Genomic DNA, 13,025 nt, shown 5'->3' on the forward strand with positions numbered 1-13,025 from the left:
TTATAGTGTCTGTCTTTCTCTGTCCATTTGTCCATCTATCCACCCATTCCCTCATTCACCTTGGCTTTCTATTTCTAAAGGCTATTCACTGTGTTCTCTTATCTTCCTCTACCCATCCAACTCTGCTCTGTTCTCCTGGCTTTGGCCAAGTCTCCTATACTTTCCCACACTTCCAGCTCTGTGTGTATACGGGCTGTCCACTGGCAAGTCCAACACTTCTGCAGAACTGACTCATGCTGCCAAAAAGATGGCCACCTCTGCCAAGAAGGTTGTTTTTAAAAGACAGGGCAACCCACCCCCCTACCCTCAGGGGATCATGATTGTGTCAACATGGTCTTTCAGACCCAGCCTCAGGCCGAAACCCACCAAACACCATACCCATAGTGCAGAGATAGCTGCACAGCGCAGATAGGTGGACTCACAGTGGGGCAGTGCCCACAGCTTCCCTCTGCCAGCTATACTGGAGAAACAACACGGAGGTGGGTAACTCCATGCCAGCTTCCTGCCATCAGATTAATACAGTCTGGCATGCACTGATAGTAGGCTGGCTGGATCCACAGACTGAACAGCAGCCACGCACAGCTGTGAAGCACTTCAAAACATGAGACAGGGAGTAAAATCAAAGGTGGCAGCACAAATCAGATGCAGTCAGTAAGTGGCTGATGCGTAACATCTTCCTTTACATACAATTTGTGGCCAATGTGGACATAGAGCCACATTAAAGATCAACCAAGTCTGAAGGGGCCCTCCACTGATTTTACACATGGAAAAACAGTTTTGGTAGTCATGAGATGTACCCCTAAGCCTTTTGAAAACTGCTCTACAATGTCTTTTGTGGCTCTGTATAAAGCTTTAATAAAGTAATTCTGATGATGTCACATTGAGTTGCATTATGGGGAATGTAGGTTCCAGCATTTTTGGTTGTTTGACCCATACTAGGCACAAAAGGTCAGGATATCTCTGCCTCTTTTGCAGATTTTTACTCTTCTTTCTGGCTATATAAGCTTACCCAAACTTTATGAAACTATGTATTACCGTATTTCTTTAAAGTGGACCACCAGAAAGATGGTCTTTTCATAAAACTGGGCTGTCTAAGCAAAAGAAAAATGCAAATATTTTTGAAATTGGTGAAACATGATTAAATAAAACATAATAGGGGCTGAGGTATTTCTATTGGTACTACACATATGCAATCTTTCATCAGTAAAAAAGTGCTAAAGTGCCTAATCACAAACTTTCTTATATTACAGCTAAACAGTATAATAAAATATGTTTATGAAGACATTTGAGGCAAGTAATAGACAATGCAGTAACAAATTGATTCATAGTTGATGCAGAGTTTGACAGTTTGATCTTGAGTTTTGTGAGCACCCCCGCTCTTGTTCGGTTTGTGTCTCGTTCATGGTCTGCAGAGGCAAGGTGGCATGTAAAAACATGGAAGTACAATCTGTAGTTTGAACAACAGCCCACAGAGCTGGCAAAGTCCGCCTGGTGACGTGATTAGTGTCATCTGGCAGACCTTTGTTGGCAAATGGGTGGGTACCTCTGGATGCAGGGCATTTGCATATACTACTCACATTGAAATGATACAAAGCTGGCTGAAGCTTCTCTTTAAGTACATGAAGGAGAATCTACACCTGCTGCACTGCCACTATAGAACCAATATGGCAGCGTCTCTGCCCATAGTTAGTGACCTTTGACCCCCAGTGGTCAGCAGACGGAGGGGTGCCTCTGACATTAGATTACTTCAGCCACACCTGCTGCCGGCAAGGGAGGGGTCACACCCTCCTACCTCCCTCCACCTCTGGAAATAGACCCTGTTGCTACAGAAGTTACATAAGTCCCTGCTTTGTTGAGTGGTTGATTAATGAGCACAGACGGTAAGAGACGTGTAATATCTATTTCCGTTCCAGTGTGCAGTTGCATGTTGGAGTTTACATTCTTAGGAGGAAGTGAATGTCCCACCTCTTCCTTCACTATTGCATGCAGTCTACTTTGGCAACTATATCCACATTCCAAGAAAATAAATATGTAAATCCCGAAAAAGACATTTAATTTAGATTTAATTTGGTTTGCCTGCCTGTGTTTGCAGAACTACGAAAGGAAAGCTAAAACTTTGGAGGGAGATCTGCAGGTCATCGACTAGACAAGGAGGAGGACACCTTGGTGTTGGTAGGTTAATAAAGTGCTGAGGAGCCAGCTGTCATTCAAAGAAACCCACTGTGATACTGCTCCAATTCAGCCAGTCAGCATCTCTACACCTACAGTTCTCCATGGCCTCTGGAAGAAATCAATACCTTCTAGTGTGGATTGGATTCAGCTTTAGACTGGTTATTCTATAATGTACATATAGGCAGGATGTACTGGCTAGAGAGAGAGGAGCCAAATAACTACAGTATAGTATATAAAGCTGAACTGAACTGCACATGAAATTCAGACCTGAGTTACATTACTGAAACAACCTTACAAAAAGTCCCAAAAAAAGAGAGGAGGCATGAGTTAGTAAAAGAGCAATATTTCATACTTTAATATTATCTCTGGCAGGCATTAGCTGTATTAAATACACATACTGCTTTCCAGTTTTTTTTTCCAGTTCACATTTAAGCATGTAACCAACTTTATTCCAGTCAAAACTTAATCTGAATGTTCTGTTAATACCAAGGCAAATAGAATTTGAAACAATTATTATTTACATAAGATACAAAAATATATTTCACAAAAAAGACAGTAAGGAGCTCTATAAAATTACAAATATATTTCTATTATAAAAAGCAATTTTTTTAAATACTCTTCCAGCTCAAGTGTTGGATGAGGGAGTGTAACCTGGTCTGCGTGTGGGGGTGATTTGTGACGATAAATGTTCCAGTGACTCTTTGCAGCGCATATTCCATTTCTTCATTCCTCGCAACGTTTCATGGAGTCCATTACCTCATGGCTGCTGAAGTATTCTTGTCCTCAGCTTCCCTACAAGGCTAATTTTGACCCTTCTTGCAGTCCTTACAGCCCAGTAGCCAGGTGGCCTGGAGTTAGTAGAGCACTGCTGGGTTAACTTTAGGAGAATGCTGGCTAGACCTGATGCCGTGGTGGAGCCACTTGGAAGTTCCATCCAGCCGTATCCTGTTGGGTGGTTTTGGGTGTGGGGGTCAGGCGCTTCTTAAGGGGGGGGTTCCAGACATCCACTCAATTCCTCTCTCATGGCTACACTCCAAGATGACTTTGAGCCTCCTTGTCACATGCCTAAGAACAGACAGAGACAGACAGACAGACAGACCTGATTAGAACAGGACTCCCTGGCTCCTGGGTTGCCAACTCTATTCTCAGAGCGGCGGTCGCCAGGTTTTATAGGCTGGTCATCGTAAACACTGGTGGCCCTAATAAATGCCACTCTCCAGGGCTAACGGGGCTGGCTGACTGCCTGACTGGCTGACTGAATGTCCAGCTTTACAGAGGGACTGGAATGCCTGCGAGCTGTGAAAGAAGGACATTTAGTGGCCAAAACACAGAACAGAGTGGGCCGGGCAGTGGAAGGAAAAAAACATGGAAATAAGGAAAGTTTCTCAACTCCCACTTTCTGTCTCATCCCGTTCCTGACATTTGCAGTTCTGGTTCAGTCTAGGTTTGCACCAGCACACATTCTTCATACTCCGATGCAAGTTCAAACACTCATGAGCCCCGCAGTAAAGACGACATCCAACACAAATTAGCTGTGTATGTGTACTACCCATGACGTTCTTTAAGCTACTAAATGACGCCCTAATGCCTTCTTGGGGTACAGTGTCATTCATGGACAATACACAGAGCTCTATGTCTTGGCTGTACTGAAGAGAAAAAGGCAAGCTCACAGCGCTATATAAATTGAATGGTGTTGGTAGCAGCACTTTCTTTAAATTTGAGTAAAGGGTGAAAAGGGATACCCTGCCTTTCCCTCCAATGTAACCCCAGAGGCCTCATGGTCTGCAAAACACGCCTAAGCTCCTTCATGGCCCTGACACATCATTGTTTCTTAGAAACCTAAGGGGAGTGACTCCTCTGTCACTTTATGAGTGGTTGTTAGCATAGCTGACATAAGGAACAAACGCTCCTGTTAATCCTGAGTAGTGGGCGGTGCCAGCATGCACACGGGCTAATTCATCAGGGGTCCTGACAGCTAGGTTGCATTAACACTTACTCTCTAATGTCTTGTCAAGGTCGGCGATGAAGTCTTCCAGTTCTTTAGTGTCACCAAGTTTGGCTGCAAGGGAAAGAAAGAGATTTAGACTTAAAAGTGACAGTTTTGTTGTAAGCATTATAATACAGCAAATAAGACTTCCATTATATGATTTATACTTTGTAATACACTTTGACCAATGTCTAATTACAGTGATCTGATTCTATCTACATCAACAGACCCTGCCTGTGTTTACTTGGAAAGGTGGTCTCAGGCACGGCTCGCATCAGGTGGGAAAACTGGCCTTTCAAGAAGTTGTGATCGCAACAATTAACACAAATTCAACCAATCTCCTGCTTGAAATTGCAATTTTGTCCTATCACTGCTATTGTTCCACAGTTTTAACCACTCATTGTAGTCTTCTGCTCAAAAAGTTGAGACATGCTACACCAAACTCACTTTGTTGTTTCCAGCTATGAAGATGCAGGCCATGCAGACATCTGCGACACAAACGCCTCATTTCACAACAGCGAAGGCCTTTTTATTTAGAGGGTGATGTCAGTCAACAAGGTGAATATAGGCCATATAGGCCAACCGATGTTTGGCTGATAAATTGGTGCATCCCTGTGTACACTATGTGACATCATAACTAATTTATCTTGTTATTGGCTGGCCTTTCTGTTGCAACAAACATATGTTGCGTAGATGGCAACGCACGGGTACGGAAAAACATTACTTATGTGAAATAAAACTATACACAAAATAGTGTGTGTGTTTAAGCATTAGGGGTGTCGCTCACGTTTTGGTGACATGACAGGAGGCGAGCTGATGGTGGGGGAGAACACGGTGGGGGAGTTCAGCCTCTCATCACTGAAGCTAAAGCTGTTTCTGTTGAGTGACTCTGCACCTGTTACAAAGAGACAAGACAAAACATAGACGAATGAGATTGGGTGAGCGTTCACTTTTCTGCATGCTCCGTGCAACATGAACACACACACACACACACACACACACAAATCTGATCTGTGTCAGTGGAGCATCTTTAGGGTGTAATCACTGCATTCTCCTCTAATGACAGCTTTCCTCTGTGGCCTGTCACACGCATGCATGTGCTTGTATTTGGACACACAGAAGTGTATACAAGCTATACAAAACTGTACTCCAACGCCAATGTTGACTCCCGAGAGGATATGATCATTGCAGTGACATCTTCTCTGCATTTAGATGAGCAAAAGGTTCGACTCCAATGCAAAAAGTACCATTTGTAACTATAAGTCAGTGACTAATCCTCCATTGTGACAGCAATTTAACAGGTTGTCCTGGTTTTTATTCTTGTTCGGGATGCCCTTTCGGTCTCCCCTGTACCACCCAAACTCTAAACGGATAGTTACATAAATGATATAATGGCCTCTTTAATTCTGCCGGATCATATTTCAAGCCACCACATGACATCACATATGTATACTGCCTGTTTACTGCTAGTAAGAAATGGAGGAAAAGAGAAAAAAATACTTTTTTGAAGCTAGATTCCTGTACTACAGGCCAACCATCAGTCGGTCATTTACCGAGTTTTTTTAAGGCAGTTTGACGGCTGTCTCAAAGTCGATGACTAATGTCAAACCAGTTCTTTGCGTTTCCACAGCCAAAGAACAGACTCTTGGCCAGGAAAACTGGTTCCAGTTGAGGCACCAACACTTTGCTGGTCTAGAGCCAAGAACTGCTATTTATGAATGTAACATTGGGCTAGCTGGCTGGCTGGCGAGCTGGTTGGTCAGCTAACATTACCCAAGCAAGCTTTGCTACCAATAATCAATGTCTGTTCATAATAGTGATGTTACATTTTTAACAATGTTAGGTTACTAACATTGTTCGTAACTTTAAAGTTGAGTTCAACGTTAGTTGGTCAGATATCATTACACAAGCAATGATATGTCACAGTTTTAGGGTTACATTTGTAATTGTTTGTATTGTTACGTTCGAGGTTAGTAACATTTGTGTAAGAAAAAAGTAGCAATGCTTGCTTAGCTAATGTTAGTTGGCCAACTGCTAGCTAGCTAGCTAGCATAACAATACCTAATGTTGGAGATGCATACAGTAATGACATGTACTGATGTGGCTCTATGGTGGCTCTCTAGCCCCTGGAAAAGCAAACCGGTTAAATTTAACCAGCTCTAAACTGGCACTAGCGCTAGCCAAGAACTAGCACTAGGTTCATGTTGATATAATATTGCTCATTCAAATCTGGTCGTAGAAGTGTAGAATTGGTAAAAGAAAGTAGTAAAAGAGTCAACCTTCCTGACCATGATATCTATGTGAGTATGAAGTAAGTGTGTGAGACAAATAGAAGACTAGGCAGCACTTAAAGCAGTCCTTGTCTGTCTCACTCTGTGCTGAACTCCAGCGGACCTTAACAGTGTCTCAGATGTCGACCGCTGTACTTAAGTCCCCCCCTCTGACCTGTACCACTCCCACCACTCAGCACTGAACACACAGCGTGAGAGAGGAGACGCCACACACAACAGGGAGCACCCAGGAGCAAACACACAGAGCTGTGGTCTTAACATCAGCGTTTGACTTGGACTCATTTCTCGGTTTTCATTCCTTACACACACTCTGCCGCTTCTACCTTCTATCCATCTCACTCAAACATGCACAATCTAAGTGTGTGTCTCTAAGTTAAATGGTTCCACAGACAGCCTTTCCAGAAGACTGTAAAGATCTTGTCACGTCTTCTGATGCCCCCGTCTGCTCACACGTGTTCAGGAAGCTATCTTTGCCCATGGGGACCTGAAGCATATTTTTCCTCTGTGTGTCAGCATGTGAGGCGTCTGGGCTAGAGGCTTCCTGAGGCCAGCTCTGCAGCACACTTTTCTAACACCATATGTTGGATGAGAATAAAGCTTTAGAGAAGCAGTCACAATGTGGTGGCAGTTGTCCCAAAATATGCAGTGATGGCTTAATCTGGCGCCGACATCTCTGGATTTCTCTGTCTCTCCCTTTCTTTCTCTTTCTTTGTGTTCATGTGTAATTGTTTGTAAGAACATACTGTACATGCATGGGTGCGTGTGAAGCAGACTCCCCAGCTGCCCTCTTGATGGCACACGATAAGATACTGCATGCAAAGGAGTAACACTGACTCCAGTAGAGAAGAGAGGCGAAGTTTATGTGTGATAAGCAGGCCTTCTTGGTATTCTATATAGACCTATGGCAAAGTGGGCAGAACTCCATTGTGGACTGGCAGGGGTAAAAAAATATCAAGGGCACCAGCGTGAAGAAAGTTGTGGTGCATTTATTGTGAAACAGTTTAGCCAGGGTTAGGATTAGCACCCTAGAGGGCGCTTTACCATGTTTTCTCCACTAGAAGGGCACTTCATCAGGTTTTATCTACCATAGGAGCGGCACTTTTGCAGCATTTTTTTGAAAATGGAAGCATCTCTTTGAGTCCACCAGTGGCCATCAGTGACAGACAACAGATGCTGTCTACTTCTTTTTTCCCTCTTCTTACTAATCTGTATATACATTTATTTTGCGCTTGGTTTGGCAGTGTAAGCATCTGTTTCCCGTGCCAATAAAGCCCCTTCGACTTTAACTGAACTGAACTGAAATCATGTCTGCAGTGCCTGATCTCCATTCTGGAGTCTTAGCTGTCATGGAGGAATTTTCATTGCACGATTTTAATATGCTGTCTAGAACTTTCCCCGGTTTCAGAAGCCCAAATGCATCTGCATGACATACTCTGAACGGTCCACGTTCATTGTCCCCATGATGCAGATCATAATAAGGGGAGAAACAATATGCCACAGGAAAATGCTCCCTATATATTCTGGAGAACATGCAGTTAAACTCCCACTCACTCTCTGAGTCGCTGATGCCGCTGTCGCTGACGCTGGCGCTGCTCCTCCTCTTCACGGTCTTCAGGTGCTCGTCGTACCTGAAGTGTCGCTTCTCCACCGGCGACGTGAAGTCCTCGATCACCGCGTCGAACTCGCCCAGCACGTCGGTCAGATCCTCCTCGTTGACGAACTTCGCTGCGAGAAAAATACCAGAAAAAACTAAATGAAACTTTTTCAGCTGATCCAGGGACGGACATTAAAGCTTGCAGCAAATAGGCTATATGATACAGTATGAGGACAATATGAACATGTGACTGAGAAGTGAAAGGGAAAAAAACATTAAATGCATGATCATAATAAACCCTATATTCCCTATTGGAATATTGTATTTAAATCCTTCCTCTATGAACCTATAGTGGGCAAGGAGTGCGTAAACAGTAATATAATTGAATTAAAATAACCAAGGATGGAAAAACAAATCAATATTTACCTTGAGGTTTCAACTTTGGAGACTTCATCATTGAGAATAGTAATGAGATGATCCGGTACAGTCCTGAATAGATATATGTCCCTCAGTGTTAAAGTCCCACTCTGTCACACTCCTGAAGGTCTTGAACTAACCCTGCAGCCCGGGGACCGCCGCTTTTTAACGAGTGCTGCTCGGTGGGGGCGGTGACGACAGCAGCACGAAGGGAGAGAGAGTGTGTGTGTGTGTGTGTGTGTGTGTGTCGGTTATAGTTACACTCCCCTGACGTGTCCCTCATAAAAGTATGTTTGTAAACAACTTATGTGTCACTTGACCGGCAGAGGTGTAATACACAGATATTTATAATCGTGAGCCAGAGCATTTCACATTTTATTACCGGGCAGATCAGACAGAACGAGGCCAAAGTGTGATTGACAGACAGACAGGTCATTAGGAGCCAACAGTTTCGCATATGGGGCCTCAAAATTAAAGCTGCAGTAGGTAACATTTATAAAAATATCTTTGTGTCATTATTGCTGAAACTTTCACCATATCCTGACAGTCCTACATGAGACAGATTAGACATAAGGAGAACTAGGAGGAGCCAGAGGAACCAGATTTTTTCACAGATTATCTGGCTAATGTCTTTTTTTAATAATAATTACCTAACTGAATGTAACAAACAGTAACTTAATTACAATTTAAAGGTGCACCTAACTGGATGGTAACAATTCTACCTCTACTTCTTCAGAAGCATTCAGAAGACATTATTTTTACTCCACTACATTTATCTAATAGTGATGGTTACAAATAACGATTTGGCAAAATGTATTTAAAAGGATTACTTTCAGTCTCTTTTTTATCCAAATGTCTATTGTCTATGTCCAATTCACATATAAAGACATAAGATAATACAGATGCTTATTTAATTGTTGATGGAATGTATGGCACAAATTAAAAGTAAAAAAAGACAAATAAACATACGAAGCATGTGATCATCTAATAAAACATTATATATTGTTATGGATTTACCTACCAGTATGAAAAAATATATAAAATTAGCTTGACTTTCTGCCAGTTAAAACATTAAAATTCTGCTTACAATTTAATGCATCAGTAACAAGTGGATATAAAAGTTTTTTTTTTACATTGAGTAAAGGATCTGAATATTTCCTTCACCATTAATATTTAACACAGTCAGACCTTAGTTGCCTCAGTTAGAAGGAAGTCATCTGGTACAAAATTATCTCCAGTGATCTTATCAGGTGGAGGTCTATCAGACCAAACCTTATCACACTGACATGAAAATGTTTTGTCTAGACCTGATCTCTGGCAAAGGTGAGGCAAGAGCGACATCTGGTGGTGCACTGTCGCCACTGCATCTCATGTTTTTATACCTCTAAATGAGTAATTTCCTTGGTTAATGTATGGTGCAGAATACAAATGCTTGAGCTTGGCAGCTGGAAACAGCAGTTGATGAAACAATCACAACTTATTTGCTTGTTTCTGTGCTTGTTCATCAGCCTGTGTGATACAGTGGAAAGGTCTGAAACAAGAAAGTAATCAGCTGCGGCTATATTGGCTGGTGTTACATGTTTCTCAGACACAAAACAAAATCTTGTTCTCCAAGATAGTGTCTGGAGTCTGTATGAGCTGCTGGGTGGCCTTTTTAACTGGATAATCTGTTAAAATCTCATTGAACAAGACACTCAACATGTACCAGGGCCCTGACCCCTGCAACAAGAGAGTTTCCCAACAATAAAGTGCCACATTGAAATTATTATGCTTAATATCTCCACAGACTAACAGCTGCTTCTCATCAGTAACCAAAGGCCCAGACAGCCAGTTGTCCAATAAAGCTATCTGTGAGTTAATTTGTCTCCACAAATCAGTAGCACGCAGGGCAGCCATGCTGAGACTTTCACACCTCCAGTGCCCAGTTTAACATGATCAGCAAATGGATCAGCATGCCATGTGTTTGCAGCTGCACGTGTCTGTTGACTCTGGAGGCCCTGAGGTGCCACTTAACGATGGGCCAGGCCCTCATCTGAGGTGCTAAACATGACACCTTCAAGACACTGTGAGAAGATATCAGTACTCACATACTTAGCATAACAAGACGGGCAGAATCCATTCATTTATGTGCTCATAAATCACTCAGCGGTACACTGAAAGATAAGAAAGGTAATCATATTTATTGAAAAATAAATTACATGATCAGTACTTACATATTTACATTCATTTTCATTCATTTCTGATAAACAAAATGCACTATATCAGCCTAAAAATGCAACTAGTATTTCAAAAACACATAAAACTATTGACAAAAGTGTCAGGATTACAGTTTTATAGTTCCTTCTAACTGGACATATATCTGTATAATAGACCACATTACACTGTATTCGTTTGTAACAGGCTGAAATTTCCCAGTGACAGCAGTCCTGATTTATGTAGCATTTGAGTTTCACAAGCTGTATTACATAACATTACATAATAAATGGCTTCAGTAATAAATATATGTATGTGTTTGCTTGTGCCTGCACTCAGAAGGAAGTAATGCTGAGTATTTATGTATGCAGCATTCTCCATACATGACTGACAGAAGTAGAAGTGCATATGTCTGAGCATACACTACATGTGTGTTTCATTGTTTTTATTTGGCATTGGTCCACCAGCATAAAAGTTCAAGATACAATTGCACTGAAAAAAGTGTGCATCGGATACAACTGGGGATGAAATTGGGATCAATTCTTTCTAACATCTTTTCATTGGTGAAATCCAATTTGTTAGTAGAAGCCCTATACCTTTATATTTAGAAATGCAACCAGTGATTTAATATTTAGGGTGATCCCTTCTCTATAAAGTTTCCAAAGCAAGAAGAACCAAAGAAATAAAATCAAACTATTTGCACAACATCGTATCGTGTTGAATTGCATTGTGTTAATTCCAATCATCTCCAATTGCACTACATTGCAATAGGGGTGAATTGTATTGCATCACATTGATAGTTGCTTCATATGTATCTGACCGTTGGCAATGCATTGAGATGCAAGATGCAAGGTTGTTTGGTTTTTGGTATCAAGGAATCCTAAGGCCGGAGAGCCATATTTAATGGGATGTAGTCTCAGGGATCCCTGTGTGATCAGATTTAGTTATTCCATGATTGCCAGTATTTTAGCTTGGCAGATTAACAGTGAAAAGTGTGAAACCTATGAACAGATAGTCATTCTTATACATTCTGTCATTTGAATAAATTCTGAAATAGTGAAATTAAAATATTTCCTATTTGTCTGGGGAAGCCCTTCAAGGACCGCAGGTGGTCTCTGACCCTAGGATGAGAACCACCACCCTAGTTGACCTGACATGTTTATCACTCAAAGTCACAGCCCAGCAGTTCTATTCTCATGGTGATGGCGCCCATCCAGCTTTTGGGGATGATTCGGATGAAGCGGGAGAAGATAGGAGGGTAGATGTAGTTCTTCACATGGTCGTTGTTATCAGCGTTTCCAAAAAAAGTCTGGATTTGATGAGAGAGAGAAAGATATTGTTTCGAATAATTACTTCTCTACTACCGTTAAACAAAAAATCCAGTTACCAGTGAACTGGCTCACCTTGAACGGGACGCCCTCATCATCTGTGTACTCTTTCCAGTGTATCCCATTGTTGCTGTACTGCAGAATGTAGGAGATAACATACATCTCTTTCCCCAGAGACTTGGCTCCTTGCGTTATGATACCTGTGATCTTCCTAATTTGGGGCAGCTCCACCTGAAGCCACTGGTTCATGTCATTATGCTGTGGATGAGAGAGATAACAGGTTTGACTTGTAGGTTGTATGCGTACACATTTCTGAACAACTAAAAGTATTTGTGTGCTATTTCAAGGGACAATTTCAAGGGATTTCTGGAGTTGCGGTTCTTTACTGCTAGCAGGTCTGAGATCCTGTGTTACAAGAACAGTGACATTCTATATGTTCTACCTGATACTAAAAGTAAATTTGAACACATTAATTTTGATGCCTCATGTCAGTATTAAGATTTGTACCTTTGCCTGCCATGCATTCACAGCACCTTGTCTGTTGAGGCGCGCAAGGGAGGGTCTCCACGGTCCCGAATACCAGCTGGAAGCTACGGAGCTGGCTGTGATGCGATGGTCTTCTATCTGTCCACTCTCCATCCCAAGAGGAACTGAGCAGCCTGAGGAAAGAGATTAGAAATGTCACATTTAAGTAATTGTAGACAAGGAGAAATTATTGTTGGGACATGCAGTTGGGTGACATCTGCCAAGCACTGGAAATCAGTTTCAGGTCAATACATGATTTGCTCCAGAGATAGCAGATGTATAGTTAACAAGAGGGGATCCAAAATAGATCCTTGGGGGACACCACAAACTAGAGAAGCACACAACTACAGAGAAGGACCTATTCGAAAGATAGGACTTAAACCAATGTAGCGCCACACCACTGATGCCAACATAGTTTTTCAGGCGACTGATTAAAAGAGCGGTGTAGATGCAGATCACAAATCCCTTGCTTCACCTTCTCCTTCCAGAGACAAAGGAGAAACTACAGTGGCTGAGAA

The 13,025-nt window shown here is 42.1% G+C and overlaps 2 protein-coding genes across 2 annotated transcripts in view; both read right to left on the bottom strand.

Annotated features, from left to right (window-relative positions):
• Nucleotides 1-2,495: 2,495 nt before the first annotated feature.
• Nucleotides 2,496-8,633, bottom strand: rgcc (regulator of cell cycle). The gene is made up of 5 exons (XM_035676443.1): nucleotides 8,471-8,633; nucleotides 8,002-8,175; nucleotides 4,947-5,054; nucleotides 4,169-4,231; nucleotides 2,496-3,237 (listed from the first exon to the last, which is right to left on the bottom strand). The coding sequence occupies exons 1-5, from the start codon at nucleotides 8,499-8,501 to the stop codon at nucleotides 3,230-3,232; spliced, it is 384 nt and encodes a 127-aa protein (XP_035532336.1). The 5' UTR covers nucleotides 8,502-8,633; the 3' UTR covers nucleotides 2,496-3,229.
• Nucleotides 8,634-10,644: 2,011 nt separating this feature from the next.
• Nucleotides 10,645-13,025, bottom strand: part of f5 (coagulation factor V) — a gene marked incomplete in the record, with an annotated part of 19,350 nt that continues 16,969 nt past the window's right edge. The window contains 3 exon segments of the mRNA XM_035676414.1: nucleotides 10,645-11,963; nucleotides 12,058-12,240; nucleotides 12,490-12,641. Of these exon segments, the coding sequence (XP_035532307.1) occupies nucleotides 11,817-11,963; nucleotides 12,058-12,240; nucleotides 12,490-12,641 (482 nt within the window).

Source organism: Morone saxatilis, unplaced genomic scaffold, assembly GCF_004916995.1.
Source record: "Morone saxatilis isolate NCDOM2014 unplaced genomic scaffold, NCSU_SB_2.0 Contig5, whole genome shotgun sequence".
NCBI classification, from domain to species: Eukaryota; Metazoa; Chordata; class Actinopteri; family Moronidae; genus Morone; species Morone saxatilis.